Source organism: Pseudopodoces humilis, chromosome 1 (assembly GCF_049639895.1).
Source record: "Pseudopodoces humilis isolate 2021_Gansu_Grassland_sample_001 chromosome 1, ASM4963989v1, whole genome shotgun sequence".
Taxonomy (NCBI): Eukaryota; Metazoa; Chordata; class Aves; order Passeriformes; family Paridae; genus Pseudopodoces; species Pseudopodoces humilis.
Genome location: NC_142200.1, coordinates 24,946,359 through 24,964,765, shown reverse-complemented (window position 1 = coordinate 24,964,765; position 18,407 = coordinate 24,946,359). Strand labels below are relative to the sequence as shown.

Here is an 18,407-nt window from a genome sequence, read left to right as displayed (position 1 = left end):
AACCACAAAGGTACATCTAAAGAAAATATATTTTATTCTGAGACGTGGAATTGAAATAAATCCCAACCACAAAACTAAGACATTTGAAAAATACAGGTTAACATGTAGAATTTAAAGGGAACAGAAAATTTTACTTCTGGAAGAACATATAATTAATGGAAAATCAGGACATCTACGCAGAACTTAATTTCCAGGGAAGGCCCATTAGTACCTTTTCCAGACTACCTCTTTATATTACAAACATAAGGTCCAATGTAATGTTTTAAATTTAAATGTGAAAGCATGCTGGGAAAAGACATGTGATCTAGATCCTAGACATGGACACAGGTGTTTTTGCTTTTCTTCTCAAGTGTATATACATCAAGGTAAGAACACAAACTAATAATAGTACCAGTACAGCTGAGGTTCTGTGTTATATTCTAGATAGCTAGATTTGTTTATGGGAGGAAATAAGGGCAGTACTTAAAGCCAAATACATCCTCAATACTTTCATTTTGAAGTCAATGCCATCTGATGCTGCCACCAAGTAACTGGCAAAACCCCAAAAACTTTTGCTTGGTTATAGCTAGTTTCCTTGAAATGTCAGGTCCTGAAGACATGGAGTTTTGTATCTCAGAGGAGGTGAGATTTTTTCTCTTATGTGAAAAAAAAAATATTTTTTTTCAATTTCTGCTGTAGTTTTCTGCAACTCATTGAAAAGCAGAAGACAACTTTAATCAAACAGTATGAATATTCAAAGAGTATGAGTTATCTGGTCAACAAAAAAATCATTCACATAGTTTCCTGGACTAAAGGCAGTAGTTTTGAGGACAGAGCAAGCTAAATGCAGCTTTATATTGTTAATTCTGGTCTAAAGACATATTAGATCTGGTGCTGCACTTGAAGAACAATGAGTTAAACTGAAAATGTTTCATCCTTTCAAAATATAGATTTTATATCAATATTCTGTATTTCCTCAGTGGTACATCTCAGCTCCTGTGTTCTCTTACCTTAAGCTTTTACAGAACACTTATCTAATAAAGTCATCCTTTTTACTGGAATCAGGCCAGATCTAGTAAATAATTATTAATTTTAATTAGTATTAGAGAATAATATTTGTAATTATTCTCTGACTACAGACATGATAGTCTGTTGGATGAACAACCTTGAGGTGAACAGGACTGTCAGCTACCAACAGCTGCTTCAGACAGCAACTCCACAGCTATATGATCTTGGTATTGTGGATTTATAGAACAGATTCACAATGAAGACATTTCTAATTGTCAAGTTTAACTCTGTGCAGAAGGCTGTAACTGTTTAATAAATAGTCACAGATTTATTGGCATTCACTCTTATTGTTTGGTAGACTTTGAGAGAGAAAAGCAGTGTAAGACATGGGAGTCTCAGCAGACTGACTACTATGAGCAGAGCCTTAGAAAGCTGAGACTGTTCAGCCTGTGGAAGAGAAGGGGTGGAGGGAAGCTTAATCCATAAATACCCAATGGGAGGGAATGAAGAAGACTTCATGACAAGATGGGAGGGAACTCAGTGACTCCCTGGGAAAGGATGAAAGTCAAGGGGCACAAACTAAAAGAAGAAAATCCAGGTGAACATAACAACGTTTTCATTGTCAAGAGTGGTCAAACACCTGAGCAGGTTGCTCAGGGAGGTCATGAATTCTCCATCCTTGGAGATAGTCAAAATTCACCTGGCCTTGGTTTTGGGCAGCTGGCTCAGATGGGTTGGACGGGATGAACTCCTGAGGTCTTGCCAACCACAGTCACTGACACGGGTGTGACTTGGGAAGGAGTGCTTTCTCCCCAAATAAGCACTCCTGCAAAATATTTATGATAACACACAATTCAAAGCAACTAACTAATTGTATATTAAGTATTGTTCCCGAATACGTGTCTGCTAGTCAAAGGTGCCTCGAAAACTTTTTAAGTGCTTGATTTCTGTCAATTTCTTCATGTGCATCTCACGAGAAACCCGATGGGCGCAGCAGGACGCTGCGGGCCGGGAGCCTCCCGCGACGGCCCCCCAACCCGGTATGAGCCCCAGGAGCCGGGTGTGAGCCCCGCAGCCCGGTATGAGCCCCAGGAGCCGGGTGTGAGCCCCGCAGCCCGGTGTGAGCCCCCCAGCCCGGTGTGAGCTCCCGCAGCCCGGTGTGAGCCCTCAGGAACGGCCCCCTCACGGGGCCGCCTCGCGCCTAGCTTCCCACCCCCCCGCGCCCGTGCCAGGCCGGGGTTCCCCGCCCTCCCCGGGGGAGGCGGTGCGGGCCGCAGCCCGCAGCCTCCTTCGAGAGCGGGGCCGCGGGGCCGCGGCAGAAGGAAGCGGCACTCTCCTCTCCGCTCCGCTCCCCTCCGCTTTTCTCCTCCTGTCTGCTCATCCCGCTCGGCCCTCCTCCCCGCCGGTGCTGGCGGCGGCTCCTCCTCCCGCGTGTGACCGGGTGCCGCATGTGAGCGGGGAGGAGGGACCGCGCGGCGCTGTGGCGGCGGCAGGAGGAGGAGCGGGAGCCGGCGTGCCGTGTTACCCCGCAGCCTCATCGCTGGGCCCCGCCGGCGCTCCCCATGCCCGTGTGGTGCTGCCGCTGCTCCCTGGCCGGTCACTTCAGGTGAGGCGGCCGCGGGGGGCGGTGGGGCGGCGCGGGAGCCGGGCCGCGGGGCGGCGGGCGGAGGCGGTGCGGGCAGGACGGGGACACCGGCGGGGCCGCGGCCTCCGCGGGGCTGCGGCGGCGAGCGCGGCGCTGCCCGGCCCCGCACGGCCCCGCCGGGGAAGGGATGGCGGCGGCGGGGCCCCGCGGGCTCGCCTTGCCCTTGGGCACGGCCGAGGCGCAGCCGGGCCGGGAGCAGCCCGGAGCGCCCGCTGATGCTCGGTGTCGCTCCGGGGTTCGCATCGCTGCACCGCCCGGGATGCCGGCCCCGAGGGGCACCGCTCTGCCCGCTTAGCTGAACGAAATCCAACAGTCTGGCAGTGGTAAATTCTCTTCTCGAAGTGTTAGCTTGAGACCAATTTCAGATTCCTTTTATATAACGAGTTTTCTGTTAACCGCCCACCACAGTCCGTTTGTTTCTTTCTTTCTTTTTTTTTTTTTTTTTTTTTTTTTTTTTCTGGAAGTACGCAGTGTATTCTAGCGTCTGTCAGAACGGCTACCTGGAAAATATTCCATTTATTTTAATAACCTGCAGAAAATTGCGAGTTGCTACCGAATTACTATTATTAGCTTTTTCAAATGGGGGTAAAACCTGTTATGTGTATATTGTGTTTTTTCTCTTAATGGGTTTAAAAAAAAAAAGCGCAAAACAATTGATGCTCATGTTCGTACATATTTGGAATCTAGGCGATTAGCAGAATGCAATTGCTCAGGGTATTAGAGTGACCAGTATAAAAAAAATTAGGCACTAGTGTTGGAACTGACTCATCTTGTGCCCACTTGCATGTCTGCAGAACTAGAGCCATAGGTAATTGTGCCAAGTCCCCACCACTGCAAACTGTCTACCGTGAGCTTTATCAAGATAAAAACTGCTGGTACTTGGTGGCTTTCAGTGTTGTTCAGAGGTTTGGAAGGTGATGGCCCCTAAATTCAGATCTTGCTGGGTTCCGGTATGATGTTCTTGCAAAGGAAGAATGTGCTGCTGACAACAGTCCTTCATATGCACGGCATTTTGTGTGCAGGTGTTCCTGTGCAAAGAACAAGAAACTGCACGTGTGCATATGTTCCTGTGAAAAATCACCGGTTTGGTAGTTTGTGATACACTAAGCTACACAGAAGCAACATTTTTATAGTTAAAGGATTCTTCTGTAGCCTATAGCGTTGTGCATGTATCTCTTAAAAGAAGTTTTGAAATTTCTTTTGAAATTTTGAAGTTTCTTTTGGTTTTATATTCCATTGAGCACAGCAAGTGTAGTAAAGCTACACTAAAGCATGCATGCTCCACTTAAGCCTGTCTTTTGCAAAACATAAGGTAGCATTTCCTTGGTCAACTTTGAGCAAAGGCTGGAAATAAAACAGTCTACCTGCTCCTTTCTAAAAGTAGAGGTGAAAAATTCAGTGTGACAGTTAGATATCCCCTCTCTGGCTCCTCTTCTTCATCTAACTCATGTTGTTTGGATGTTAGGTGGCTGCAAGAGCTAATGTGCAGCTGTAATCAAGCAGTAAGCAAGTAATTTGCTTTTTTTTTCTGTAGTACTGCAGGGAATAGTGATATCAAGTACTTTTCAAAATAAATGCAACCTCAGAATAGCTCCCTACCCTTTTTAACAATGCCATCAGAGGGATGTGCTACAGAGTGTGCTACTGCTGTTGTCACTGCGCGGCTCTGTCTCCAGTTTACCTCTGACTTCCCCATTGAGGAAGCAGAATCCTGGGTGCTGTGGGAATTGAGGCAGTATGCAGTGTATGTGGCTTCTCAAAGGCCCTGGGAATTGGACCAGCATCTTACAGTTTTGATCCTGTGTATAAAATAATTACTGATACTGTAGAATTGCTTTATGATATGCAAAGTCTTAGGAAATAGATGAGTACTTTTATTTATTATTGATAATTAACCATGTTTATAAAGAGAAAAATTTTTATAAATTTTTCTAAAAGTATATCCCCCTGTTGATAGGAGTATTTTTAATTCAAAATTGGTTTTCCTTACTTTTCAAAAGACTTGACAAAATAACTGCAGTAACAGACTATTTTTAATTTGACTGTCTTTCTTGCTAGACTGATAGTTTGTGTGCTTCTTCAATGACCTGGAAAGGTTTTGGAAAGGACTCCTAAATAATTAAACAGAAAACATTATAATACAAGTCTTTGTATTCTAGAAGCACATCTAGATGGTGAAGAGTTACAAGAGAAGTTTAAGTGTATTTTTCAGAGGAAGGACTGAAAAATCTAGGAACATGGCTAGTGGTGAAAGCAGTCTGCTGTGCAGGAGCTGATCTGACTACATGGCAATTCTTCCTGTAAAAAATTTTAACAGTGGTAGGATGGGTTATGTCTAGGGCTTAAAAGGATCACTTCGCAAGGATCCATCCTCACACCACTGCCAGCTTTAACCAGACTCACTTCTCTCTGAATGGAAATTTGTTGGGGTGAAGTCCTCTGTGCTGCTCAGCCAGCAGGAAGGGATATGAACGCTGCTGTTGTACCTTAGCTGCTCCTTCAGGCTTTGTCTGGCCTTAATGTTTCTAATTGGCTAGGCAGTGTGTATCTCCTCATTTGATAAGGATAATGAGGAATGAGTTCTACTGTGTGTGGGATCAAAATAATGCTTGTGGTTATACTTTGGCTTTGTATAAACTGAGATTAGAAATCTGTACTTCTCTGGAGCCATCTGTGCCTTTTTGTTATCCTTCTGTAGACTTGCTAGGAGAAAGTGGACTTCTAAAAAATCTTCTATTAGAAAAGCTGTGCTGAAGAGTAAAATTGTTTAGATTGGATAAAACATACATGTTTTGGTCTCTATTTTACCAGTTTCGTAGCTTTTAAAGTAAAATACCAAAAGAGACTATTTTTGAAGAGACTTTTCTGACAACAGTTCACTGTTTCATTTTAGTTTTTTCCCATCTGTCCTTCTTACTTAGAACTTACAGCGGCACTGAAACCGAAGGACAGCTTTTGAATTCCTTTGTTCAGTACTTTGGTGACAGCCTTGGGAGGAAGATTAAAAGAATGCCTTTAATTGAAGAAACTGTTCTGCCTGGGGACTCCCTTCTTACTCTGCCTGTAGTAATAATAGGTGAGTTTTTTCACTTTTTTAAAGATTCACTGTCACTGCCATTGCCTTTATAGACCTGCTGCATGAAATAATTTATCATTAAATAACTAATGCTTAGGACCTTTACAGTGAAGAAGTTTATTAGAGTAATATAGTTATTATAATTATCAACAGCAGCATTATATTATATTATATTATATTATATTATATTATATTATATTATATTATATTATATTATATTATATTATATTATATTATATTATATTATATTATATTAGTTTTTTGGGTATATTTGAATTCAAATTGTGCTTTAAAAAAATTAGCTGCATTATTTGGCAGCAGATATGGGAGTATTAATGGAAGAACTGTATTGATTCTAGTGTTGATAACATAGGGTTTGATTAATTTGATATGTCTATTTCTGTATGCATGTAGGTTGTCAATGGTACACCAGTAGAAATCTGTTGGGTCATGTGGGAGCATGAAAAGCATAATGTAAAGTGTATGCTGTATGTTGATGAGGTGCTAACCTCTCATTAATTGCCTTTTTCTCTGTTACATCCATCACCAATGTCTAAATATTATCCCATCCTTTCCAAAATGAATCAAATTCAATTCAGCTAGTTTAAAATAATAAATTATAGTATTGATTGAACACTTAAGGGCTTGTACTTGTAAAATGACAGGATAACAGAGGGAGGAGGCTCCACAGTACACAACTGAATTGAAAGTGCCAGCATAATGTGTATTGGGCCAAGGTTTTTCAACAACAGCTGGTTACCAGCTCATTATTGCCATGACTTCATGAGGGGATAAAGAAAAGATTTGAAGTAAAGAAGGTTTTCAATAATCTAGTCCAAAGCTGTTGAGACTAGAGCAAGTACTTACCTGCAAACAAGCAGAGATTTTGGAGGTTGATTTTGAAACATAATTGTGTTCGCAGTAAGTCTCCTCAACTTTGAAAGCCTGTAGTTTGTACAGTGCCTGTTCTCAAAGCTCTCTTTGATATATAAATAGTGCTCATGTAGTAGATTTACGTATTTGTGACAGACATGAATCACTTGATGGGTTCTGCATCACAGTTGAAGAGAATGGTGTCCTGGCATTTTGTCAGCCTTAGTATAGGTTTGTCGTATGGTTTATGACTCAGTTTCCACAGTTTAGTTTTGCAAATATGCGTTATGCAAATACCTGTGCTCAATACTTACTTTGTTTAGAGCACCTTCCAGGTGCTGACAGCAAACACAGCTGCCTTGCCTACTTCACCAACATCCAAATGCTTCTTCACAAATATATTTGAGATACCTCACAAACTGATCTTCTCCATTGACAGCCTATTATTACTGATGAGCCCTTTGAAGGGCTCATTATCAAATCATCTAATGATTTGATAATGTAGTAGGAGTATGAAAATAGTTTTCATCCCCCCTTATATAAACACTCTCTACTGGTTTAAGAACTTTTGTGCACCTGTGTTGGGAAGAAATAGTTCCATCCATGCACTAGTTTTGATCATTACTGTGTAGAATGTTGTCACTTCTCATCCAAAGAACAAGACTGTTATGATACTTGAATTTGAATATTTGCTTTAAATTTAGACACATAATGTAAAGGTGATTGTAATATAGTTTGCTGTTAATCAAGAGAACATTTTGCTGATATTTAAACAAACTTCTCACCGCTTCTTGAATTAACATGGTGTTTTTGATTATATTGACTGTATAACTAAAGTTTTTATAATAGTATATCCTGATTGCAGTCAGAGGTCTTATTGGAGGCACTGTGTGTCAATAAAGAACAAAACCCTTGGGTATTAATTTGTCATTTCAAAAATATTTTCTTCTTTCTTTCCCAAGAACTTTCTGAAAAAATCATAGCAAGTCTAATTGCAGATCTTAGAGCTGAACCTTCATCCTGTGTGTTCTTGACAGCATATCTCAAGGGATTTCCTTTCCCTTGGATTCAGTCTGCTTAAAGAATAGGAACTAGATTTGGATCTGCTCTCTGGATGGTCCCAGAAAAGTTCAGGGAGCTCAGTGACAGTAATTCACCTTCATATCACAGAATCACTAGGTTGGAAGAGACCTTTGAGATCATAGAGTCCAACCCAGCCCTAACACCTCAACTAAACCATGGCACCAAGTGCCACATCCAATCTTTTTTTAAACACATCCAGGGATGGTGACTCCACCAACTCCCTGGGCAGACCATTCCAGTGCTTTATCACCCTTTCTGTAAAAAACTTTTTCCTAATATCCAACCTAAATTTCCCTTGGTGCAGTTTAAGACTCTGTTTCCTCATTCTGTCAGCTGCAGCCTGGAGAAAGAGACCAACCCCCACCTGACCACAATAGCCTTTCAGGAAGTTGTAGAGGGTGATAAGGTCACCTCCTTTTCTCCAGGCTGAACAACCCCAGCTCCCTCAGCCATTCCTCACAGGGTTTGTGTTCCAAGCCCCTCACCAGCCTCGTTGCCTCCTCTGGACACGCTCCAGTGTCTCAACGTCCTTCCCAAACTGAGGGTCCCAGAACTGGACACAGCACTCCAGGTGTGGCCTCACCAGTGTCCAGTGCAGGGGGAGAATGACCTCCCTGCTCCTGCTGGGCACACCAGTCCTGATACAGGCCAGGATGCTGCTGGCCTTCTTGGCCACCAAGGCACACTGCTGGACTTCACCTCAACCTCAAATTTCAGAGAGAATCAGGGCTGGTTAAAGTTGGCAGTGGTGTGAGGGTATATCCTTATGAAGTGATCCCTTTAAGTCCTAGACATAACCCATCCATCCCATCCTCCAGTAATGTCCTTGGCCCTTGCCAGTCTTTGGGCAACATTTGTTACCCGTTCAGTTATTTTAGACTTATCCAGTAGGAATGATCTTTGACATTGCATCTTTGGCTGTGGCACACATTTTCCTCTTTCTATTGTGTACGAGCTTTCTTTATACCCCAGCAGGAAAATAAAGCTAGCTGTGCGGTTGTAAAAAGATAAAAAAATCTTTACTGCATTCAAGCTATAATTCTAAAAACAGTTAAGAATTTACCCAGCCATAGAAATGCTTTTGAACTACTGGTATGATTAAAGTGTTTTCATGATTTCATTTGATTTTTGTTAGGGATAGTTTCTCTGTATTGCTACAGTTCTCACATCTGTCTCGTGGCAAATGGGTGACAGGAGAGGCTTGCATCTTTTTTAAGCTTTAAATTCCTGGACTGAAGCATATCCAGCTATCTTATGTTGATCTGTTTGTGGGAGGGCAGAACAGCGTGAGTAAGGAAGAGCTTTTTCACTGTCTTTAGATTTTTAGATTATTTTCTTGTAGCCTATGGCTATGACCAGTTTATGTGCACAGCACTGTAACAAAGTATGGGATATTTTGCCACTGGGGACCAGGTGAGTATAGCCGGGAGAGACTGGGAATGAACAGGGCCTCAGCAAAGTAATGGGGGATGTAGGACTGAGGAATCAGAAAACGGAGAAGAGACAGGCATTGGAGAAGTGGCATTGTTAACAGGTGATGAAAATAGTATGTGCAAAGGCGATGGGGAAAAGTAAATGACCTGTGAACTCTTGACATCAAGAGATGAAATCGTTAGAAGTAAGAATTTTCTCACATTCAACATCCAACAATGCCTGCTATATTAAATTATGAATAAATTAATAATACCATGTGTACAAAGATAAAGTACTGACAAGTGGCTCATTAGGAGAACATTGTGCTTTTCATTTAGTTAATGAGTAAGAGGAGCTGTAGAAATAACAATACATAGCCACATATTTAAATTGTGTATCATAGCACATACTTTTCTGATTTAGCTTTCCATAACTTTTGATGTCTGACTTTGCAACATGAATGTTACTTTTGTATTTGCATGTGATAAATATGGTCCTCTTCTTCGTTTAATACTAGTCAAATAAATAGAAATGGTTAGCTATGGTAATGTTTTGTTCCCATCTATCTCGTACCTTTAATAACATTTTAAAAATAAGTGTCTATTAAGATTGCAGCAATACACATATAGAAATTAAAAATACTACAGAGCTGGTAAAATGTTTGACTTGATGCTCTTCCTGAACAATGAATGTGGTCTTACATGAGATTCTTGTACTTTACCACTTACCTATGGGAGGTCTGTGTTCACTTAGCTTTTATGTTGCTATTTTGCTGTGTCTGTAACTTCTCATCTGACTTTCAGTTTTATGATTCCTATTTGTCTCTTTCTTCCTTTTATTTTATGGACAGACCTGAAGAGCATATAATCCAGATTGCCTTTTTGCTCTGTGTTGTACAGTGCCTATGGGAACGCAAAGTTGTAAGATGGCAATAATATTCAGCTGTCACTGCAATTGACAGGCAGACCATTATCTGTCAGGCCATTTTCACACAAGAATAGTGAATTTGACATACTAAACTTAGAGAACTTCTTTAAATGTATTTTTCTTCCTGGTGTAAAAGTCACACATTTGTTTCTCTTCAACTGAAAAAAAAATTTGCTCTGTTTATTTGAAGGATGGTCCTATAAGAAGCTCTATTTTACTGCAAAGTTTATAAGCTGCTTTGAATCAAGACAGTCTGGCATTATACTACTTCAGTATTATTTTGTTGCTGTATATTTAGTGATTAACAAATTGTATATTATAAACATTTTTCCTAAAGCAGTAAATGTTTTCTTTAACAGGAAATGGACCTTCAGGAATTTGCCTTTCTTACCTGCTCTCTGGATACAGGCCATATTTATCTCCTGAAGCTATACACCCAAACCCCATCCTACATACAAAATTAGAAGAAGCTCGACATCTTTCCATTGTTGATCAAGTAAGCTTTGGTTTCCATCTTGTCTGGCTCTTTTCCTACTAATGCCAGCATTAGTGCATTAATAAGTTATTTTGTTATTCTGTTAATTTAAATAGAATCAACTCACAACCATTATATCCAAACCTGGGCCGTGTAGTGTTGTTTGTGGTTCTTGAAGGCTTGTAGTTTGTGGTGGTTTTTGGTTTTACAGTCTCTTTGCTGAATTCTTACTACTTGCCGGGAGTATCTAAAACATGACTTGGTCAGTGGTTGATGTAGGAATTCCAGTTGTTGTGTCCTGGGATGTTTGGGCACTGTCACCAAGGATACATGCTAGTAACATACATAAAGTACACATAGTTCAAGTTAAAATATTCTTAAATACTACAATTCTTACTAAGATTTCATTTTTAGTTATATTGGGGACATATATCCTCTATAAACACAATCCATTTTTTCTTTTCGGAACAATATGCATTTTTCAGTGTTTGTGTTGCATTGACAATTGCTCTTGTGCTGTAGTTGTTACCCATACACACATCCGATTTTTCTGTCTGATTTGGTTTGTTAAATCTTCTCCAGCATTTTCCTTTCCACTTGTCCGTTGGTTTGCCTTGTTAACACTGTTTTCCACTCAACTCACTGTACTCCTGATGGATTACAGACAATGCTCTCACTGTATTGCCTTTGTGACTAATTTATTTGAAATACAAACATGGATTTATGTTTGTAGGGGGTAAGTAGGGGTTTGTTTGGCTTTGGATTTTGGAGGGTGTTTTTGTTTCAGTGCTGTGCTATTTACATGTAATGTTTACCCTATGTCTCAAGGTCTTTTTCTTTTTCATGAGACTAAATTGCCTAAGTTTTGGCTACAGATGTTTCATGTGCTTCATCCTCTCCCAACCCCCTGATATTTTGCCTAATTAGGAAGCTAAGCTGTACTGACTTTGTCAGCAAAAATTGATCTTAGATCCAGTTCTTTCTTCAAATCTCTGTTTTTTCCTCAAATATTTGCTGTTGCATAATTTTTGCAATTACTGCAATTTTTAGAACAAGACTCGTTAATAGATGCTGAAATGTGAACATTTTACAAAATTCTAGAATTTTTCTCAACATTAACTGCTGTGTAAAATGATCCTAGTTTTACTTCTTGAAAATAATGCTTATATTATCTCCATTATTTTAAGATATAATACAGTTAGTGTTGGAACTAGCTAAGAGCTGTCAAAAGAGCCTTTTCTACTTGATATTAAAGCTTAACGATTCCAGATTTCAATTTTGCTTTATCAAAATGGGGCTCCTAGAAATATTAGCAGTCCTTTGTTAAAAGCAGTCTGCTGTCTATAAATATAGATGTTACTAGGTTGCTCTGATCTCTGACTATTTTTCCACATACTTCTTGTTCTACAATGACTATCAAATACTGACTTGCCCCAGAATTACTGTTATTAACACGTAATTTTTAAATGAGTGAGATGTATTATTCAGAGTTACAAAGAACTGAATCATAGCAGTTATTTCTGAAGTGTTTTGATTGAATCACTGCATTAAATACCTTTAACTAAAATGCAACTCGAATTAATTGTGTTTTCTGTTGCAATTCAACTTCTGTACATTAAAATAGCATGATGAACATTAAAAGTTGCATGAACATTTTTCAAAATTTGTTCTCCTTCAGGATCTGGAGTACCTGTCAGAAGGCCTGGAAGGACGCTCCTCAAACCCAGTTGCAGTGCTTTTTGATACGTTGCTTCACCCTGATGCTGACTTTGGCTATGACTACCCACCTGTTCTGCACTGGAAGTTAGAACAACATAATTACATTCCACACATAGTGCTTGGAAAAGGACCACCTGGCGGGGCTTGGCATGTGAGTGAAAATTTTATCTCACTCCTAGAGTAACCTGATAACTGTTTTGGGATTTTTCTTACTGCCTTACTCTAGGGCTGTTTTAGATGGTAGTGCCAGTTGCAGTTTCAGCTGCTCACTACCAAAGCCCAAGTAAGTTGGGGATATGGGAAAGGAAGGAAGAAATTACCCTGGGTGTTTGTGACCATGAGTGCTATCTTACATTACCAGGTTTTTGTTAGTTTATATTTAATGAATTATAATGAAGAGTATTTTCTATAAGGTTTTTTTTTCTTGTCTGCATTGTTTCCAGATGCTTTTATACAAAATCTTAAATCCTGATGTCTTTATATGATGATGCTTTCACATGTTTTTCTTCCTCTTTTGTATATTAAATAACTTGCTTTTATTTTTCCCTTTCACATTCTCTCTCTTCACCTTCTTTATTAGCTCATGTGATTGCTTATTATCTAAGTGTAACACAGAAATAGTTCTTCCGTTCTTCATGTGGTTTTATGTTGTGGTTTGCTTTTTTGTTGCTCTAAATGAGTACAATGAGAAGAGCTTCACTGGTTTTTACATTAATTTGAAATGTCTGATCATGCATCTTCATGTTTTCTCCATAGTCCATGGAGGGCTCTATGCTAACCATCAGTTTTGGAGACTGGATGGAATTGCCTGGCCTCAGCTTTAAGGAGTGGGCAGCTAGCAAACGCAGGTAAAGATACTGCAGAATCTATTTGGGAATCCTAGTGGCTATAAAAATCCAGATAACTGGAAAATACTCAAACTTCACAGGAGGGCTTGTTGTTTAGTTTATTAAATTGTCTGATGGCACTGGAAATTCTTCTTGTATGTGTACTCTGATGGAATAAAGCTGGACGATGGTCAGGCAGAATAATTGCTCGTGAGTGCACCAGAAGCAAACGTACAGGCAGCAGTGTGTTCCAGCAGTATTTCAAAAAGAGGCCCTTACTGAAAGCAGTTCTGATCAGAGGTGAGGGAAGATGGAGGAAGGAGTTTCAAATCCACTGAAGGAAGTATTGCAAGTTCCTCTTTCAATAGCTATGCAGCTGAAGTTGCTGCACACACCAGCTTTCTTGCATTCAGGAAGTTATATATATCAGCATTAGCTTTTACAGACAAAGCTGCAGCATCTGAAATCTATGAATTTTAATTTTAAGAGAATAATTCAGTATTTCAATGTTAATTTGTAGCAATAAATTTATTGAAAAAACTTGAGAAGAAAAGTTACTCTTGTGCAAGCTCACTGGTTTTACTTCAGTTCATACAGGTCGGTGTCAGCAGATGAACTCTCCATGAGCTTTTTCTAAAATTTTAATTTTTTGGACTTCATTCCAGCAAAATTAAAGGAAGATGGTTTTGTACCATGTATGGGAAAAGAAGAAGTAGAGTTACTTGGGCATATGTCTTTGAGGGCAGATTGTTACTCATTTCAGGACAACCCTTGAAGTGAGGAAACTGTAGCTTTGTTCTTTAATCCTTTTCTTAGATAACCACAGCAATCTTGCCTCCTTATTAACTGAAATCCCATAAGCTGCTTATTATCTGAAGCTATGTATTATAGTTTTCAACAATGCTAAAACCAGAAACGCTGACCTGTTATACTACAATTAAACAAGCTTCTTTAAAAGGATTGATGATAAAATAAAAAAAATCTAGTTATGTAGAATAGTTTCCTAAGTTTCCTAGCAAGAGGTGTCACATTGGCACGTTATTCTCTTCCAGTAAATATCTCATGAGGATTTTCATAGTAACCTGAGCATTTAAAAGAACACGTGCTGTTACCTTTTTAGTCTAAAAAGATGAGTAGCCTGATTACTTCTAAATATGATTTTAAGTATAATTTATGATGTTCACTACAGTTTGTTTTGCCTTTTTCCTAGAGCTTATTTATAAAGAAGCAGCAAAATTCATGCAACTGTTCCAAATAATTACTGTCAGCTATTTTTCTTATGAGACTGCAATAATCATGGGAAAAGCACAGATGTAATAACAGTGTTACAGTGCAAAAATGTTTTTTACTGAACACTTGAACCTCACAATCCTGTTTACATAGTTGCATTAACACTATGTTTGCTTTGCTTATTCATGTGACATGGAAGTACTTCATTTGTTACTTAGAGAATTTAACCGTACCCAAGGGAGAAGTCTTTTGTAAAGTATAATGAATACTTGGTTCCAGTAACATATTGAAACTTGAGTTTCAAAATTAGAAATAAACTATGACATTTAATTTCTTAGATAGTAAGTAAGTGTATTCTCACTGAGTACAAGTTTAGCCAATATTGCTGATAGTTGTGATGTTTGTAAAACACTTTCATATGGAGCTGCTGTGATACTCTAGAGCTTTGTTTCACCTAATTTGTTAATCACCATAGCATTTTACATTGTATAAAGACTTATATTAAAAAAAGTTAGCTGGTCTTGTGTATCAGAAAACAAGAGAACAAATAAACCAAATGCCTTTAAAGATGTTGAACTCGGTGTCATTTACATTGAGAAGATTCAGTCCTCCTAAATTTGACCTGTCATGTGGTATGTCATATCTGATATTCAGATTACCAATAAGGTCTGTTTATTAACTGGAACCATTCAATTTTCTTTCAGAAATATAAAGAGTGATCGAGTAATGCCAGAGGAAATAGCTTGTTATTATAAACACTATGTTAAAGTCATGGGCCTCCAAAAGAATTTCAGAGACAATGTTTACATAACATCAGTGTCCAGGCTTTACCGAGAAAAGGATGATGAAGGTAGAAGTCACCAAAATGAAGATATTTCAACACAGCATTTGGAAATGGAAGATGGACAGAAATTACTTATTAAGAGAAACTGGGAAGTCAGAGGTTATCAGCGAGCAACAGATGGTTCTCATGTGCCCTTCTGCCTCTTTGCTGAGAATGTGGCTCTTGCAACTGGAACCTTTGACTCTCCTGGCCGACTGCAAGTTGAAGGAGAAGACTTTCCTTTTGTCCTCCATTCCATGTCTGACTTTGGAGCCGCAATCAGCAAAGGAAAGTTACGTGGGAAGGCAGACCCTGTGTTGATTGTGGGTGCTGGACTAACAGCAGCAGATGCAGTACTGTGTGCCTATAACAACAACATCCCAGTAGTCCATGTGTTTCGTAGAAGAGTTACCGATACAAGCCTGATTTTCAAACAGTTACCTAAAAAGCTTTACCCTGAATACCATAAAGTCTATCATATGATGTGTACTCAGTCTCATACCGTGGACTCTAATCAACATTCTGCTTACACTAGTTTCCCTGAACACAATGTACTTTCCTTCAAGCCTGAAATGAAATGTGTTCTTCAGAGTGCCTCCGGACTGAAGAAAATTTTGAAGTTTTCTGTAGCCTTAGTTCTGATAGGCTCTCACCCAAATCTTTTCTTTTTAAAGGACCAAGGACATAGCATAGGTCATCACTCTAATCAGCCCATCACATGCAAGGGGAATCCTATAGAGATTGATCCATACACTTACGAATGCACTAAAGAAGCCAACCTCTTTGCTTTAGGGCCTCTGGTGGGAGACAACTTTGTACGATTTTTAAAAGGAGGTGCACTGGGCATTACACGATGCTTGGCAATAAGGCAAAAGAAGAAACATGAATTGATTGAAAGTGGGGATGGAGGAGGTGATGGGGTACCATAAATGAGACATTAGAAACTCTCACATCCGGGATTACAGATGTAGTCTTAACAGAAAACTCACTGGCGGCAAAAGTTGATAGCAGTCACATTTCTGTTGTGTACAAGTAACCCGCGCTTGTATTGCTTGGTAAAGGATGCTGATATTACGATACTTTACTCTTTAAAAATACAAAAAATTGATCTGCTATTTCAACTGATCTCAACTGGAATTGCCTTCAGGTAAACAGAAAATGAGACTAACTTATCTTGGCGTGCCTGTCTGTCATCTCTTGCTCAACTACAAGAGCAGACTTCGTCTGTGAAAGGCAATGCCTACCAGAGTGGCTTTACATTTTAGTGTCAAATGTGACAAAAACAGTCTTACCATTAAATTGAAATGATTTATAGAAGCAGAAGGCTTGTTTAGTACAAAGTGATTCTTTGTCCCAAAGCAAATTTGGAGCCTTCTGCTTGACACATGGATTTTATTTATTTGCCACGGTAATACTTGGAATGAGCACTTAGTAAAATGGTTTCTACTATAAGAAGGACTTCTGTAAGCAAGAAGTATTCCTCAACAGTTCTAAATTACCCTGGTAATTGGAATAAAAGAACAAGCATTCCCATTTAATCTTTAACAATTTGACATAATCCATTAATGTTTCTTCACACTATGCCTCGAGTTGGGTGAGTGCATGAAGACTAACATGAGATGTTCTCCTACAGTGATATGTACATTTCTGAGATTTAAACAATAAAGTACTGATGTAAGTGCTCTTATTTTACAGTGTCAATATCATGAATATCTAGTGTACTACTGAAACATTAGGTACATGAGAAAATTAAGGGTTTTTTGCTTCCAAGCTCAGAAAGACTGCATGGGATCACTTGGCTGATGAAGGTGGGGCGGGTGATAGATATTCTCATCTCCCATTTGACCAAAAATTGGTTCCCTTTTTTTTTTCTTCTAGAGCAGCACATTATAGTAAAACGTTTTAGCCTGCAGTTTTTGAAACATAAGAAAGGCTTACAGCCAGCTAAAAAATTAACCAATCTCAAAATAAACATGCAGTAGTTCCTTTAAATCTTAAAGCTTCCTATGAAAGACAAAGACTTAACTTGTACCTACCTCTGAATCCAAGTTTCATATTTCTGCTCCATAATGTAAGACCTAGATTTCATTTGCCGGTATCATTTACAGTAGTTTACCTGAACAGGCTCATACGTTATTTACCGTAGAGAGGTTAAGTTAGGAAAGTGAACTCCCAGAACTCTCAATAGACAAAAATTATTGGCTTTAACTGTTTTTTTCCCAAATGTTTTAATTCAGGTCCAATGTGATAGAAAATATTTTTCTGTTTGGGTTTTTTTGTGTGTTAAAGAATGCCATGTTAGTTTCAAGTATTCTGTTAGCATGATTAAAAATCCATATTTGAACTTGGATTTTAAAAAGGAAGTCAGGCTTTGTGAAACTGCTAGTGGTTGCTGGTTTCCCAGCTGTCTTAACTTTCGTAAGTGGTAGATATTCAATAAATTCCTATTTTCTGTGCCTACTTACATTATTACAGGGTTCTGTGGCTACTGCAGGTCTTTATGCATCTGAGTAAGTTACTCAGACTTGGGACACAGAAGTCGAAAAGGTAAAGAATGCAAGAATTAAAATGACTATTTTCAGTTGAAGTCCAAAATAATTCATGAAATTATGCTACTCCTACTAATAATTTTTAGTCTAGAGCCACTTAACAGCATAAAGACAAATAAAGGAGCATTTCTATCAATTTCTGCATTGCCTGAATGGTTGGCTTTAGCTATCCATTGTCACTACTAGTTAAGATACTTTTTTATACAGATATTGAGCTGATTTTAATTCCACTAAAATCTAGGCATGTGTTCTTCATATTTTGAGATTCTAGTTTGCCTTCTCTGGCAGAAACTCTGTATTGTAAACCAATTCTAAACCTGTGATACCTAATAATTTTAACTTTTATAAGTGCTAAATATTTGATTATAGAACTTTATTGCAGTTATTTGGAATACATCTGCAATGTGATTAAATTCCTGCAGTTTTGTATCACTATAAATGTCCAAATACAACATATGTCATGTTACTGCTTTTCATTTGTCACAGGAAACATTTCAAATGCCAACAAAAAAAAAATTTAGCAGTTATTTTGCAAAAAGGGGAAAAAAACTTCAGCCCCTTTTCTAGCTTCAGCTGCTGCAGCTACTCATAACCACTGTTGTAGCGACAGTTTTGTAGCAGAGATCTTTGGCCTATTTTTATCACAAGTATCTTTCACTGCAATCTTAAGAGCACCTTGAGGTTTAACTGCCTTTTTATTTTTTCATTGATCTTGCCAGTATTTTGGAGATAAAAAGTTGCATGTGAGACCCACTAGTTGGGCAGAGAAATCTCAGTAGT

The 18,407-nt window shown here is 39.0% G+C and overlaps 1 protein-coding gene across 2 annotated transcripts; it reads left to right on the top strand.

The window, feature by feature from the left end:
• Positions 1 to 2,263: 2,263 nt before the first annotated feature.
• On the top strand, positions 2,264 to 16,856 carry OSGIN2 (oxidative stress induced growth inhibitor family member 2). 2 transcript variants are annotated; one of them, XM_005517040.3, is made up of 6 exons: positions 2,264 to 2,593; positions 5,554 to 5,708; positions 10,364 to 10,500; positions 12,158 to 12,349; positions 12,955 to 13,046; positions 14,960 to 16,855. In XM_005517040.3, the coding sequence occupies exons 1-6, from the start codon at positions 2,550 to 2,552 to the stop codon at positions 16,005 to 16,007; spliced, it is 1,668 nt and encodes a 555-aa protein (XP_005517097.1). In that variant the 5' UTR covers positions 2,264 to 2,549; the 3' UTR covers positions 16,008 to 16,855. The 2 variants fall into 2 exon arrangements, with proteins under 2 accessions (XP_005517097.1, XP_014109317.1); XM_014253842.2 differs by lacking the exon at positions 2,264 to 2,593 and adding an exon at positions 2,876 to 2,955 and having other exon boundaries at positions 14,960 to 16,856.
• Positions 16,857 to 18,407: the final 1,551 nt, after the last annotated feature.

Excerpts from the sequence above, each read along its gene's own strand:
- OSGIN2 (XM_005517040.3), top strand. The coding sequence starts at position 2,550 with ATGCCCGTGTGGTGCTGCCGCTGCTCCCTGGCCGGTCACTTCAG. Across the intron at positions 2,594-5,553 it reads TCCCTGGCCGGTCACTTCAG|AACTTACAGCGGCACTGAAA; the intron begins GTGAGGCGGCCG and ends CTTCTTACTTAG. Across the intron at positions 5,709-10,363 it reads TCTGCCTGTAGTAATAATAG|GAAATGGACCTTCAGGAATT; the intron begins GTGAGTTTTTTC and ends TTTCTTTAACAG.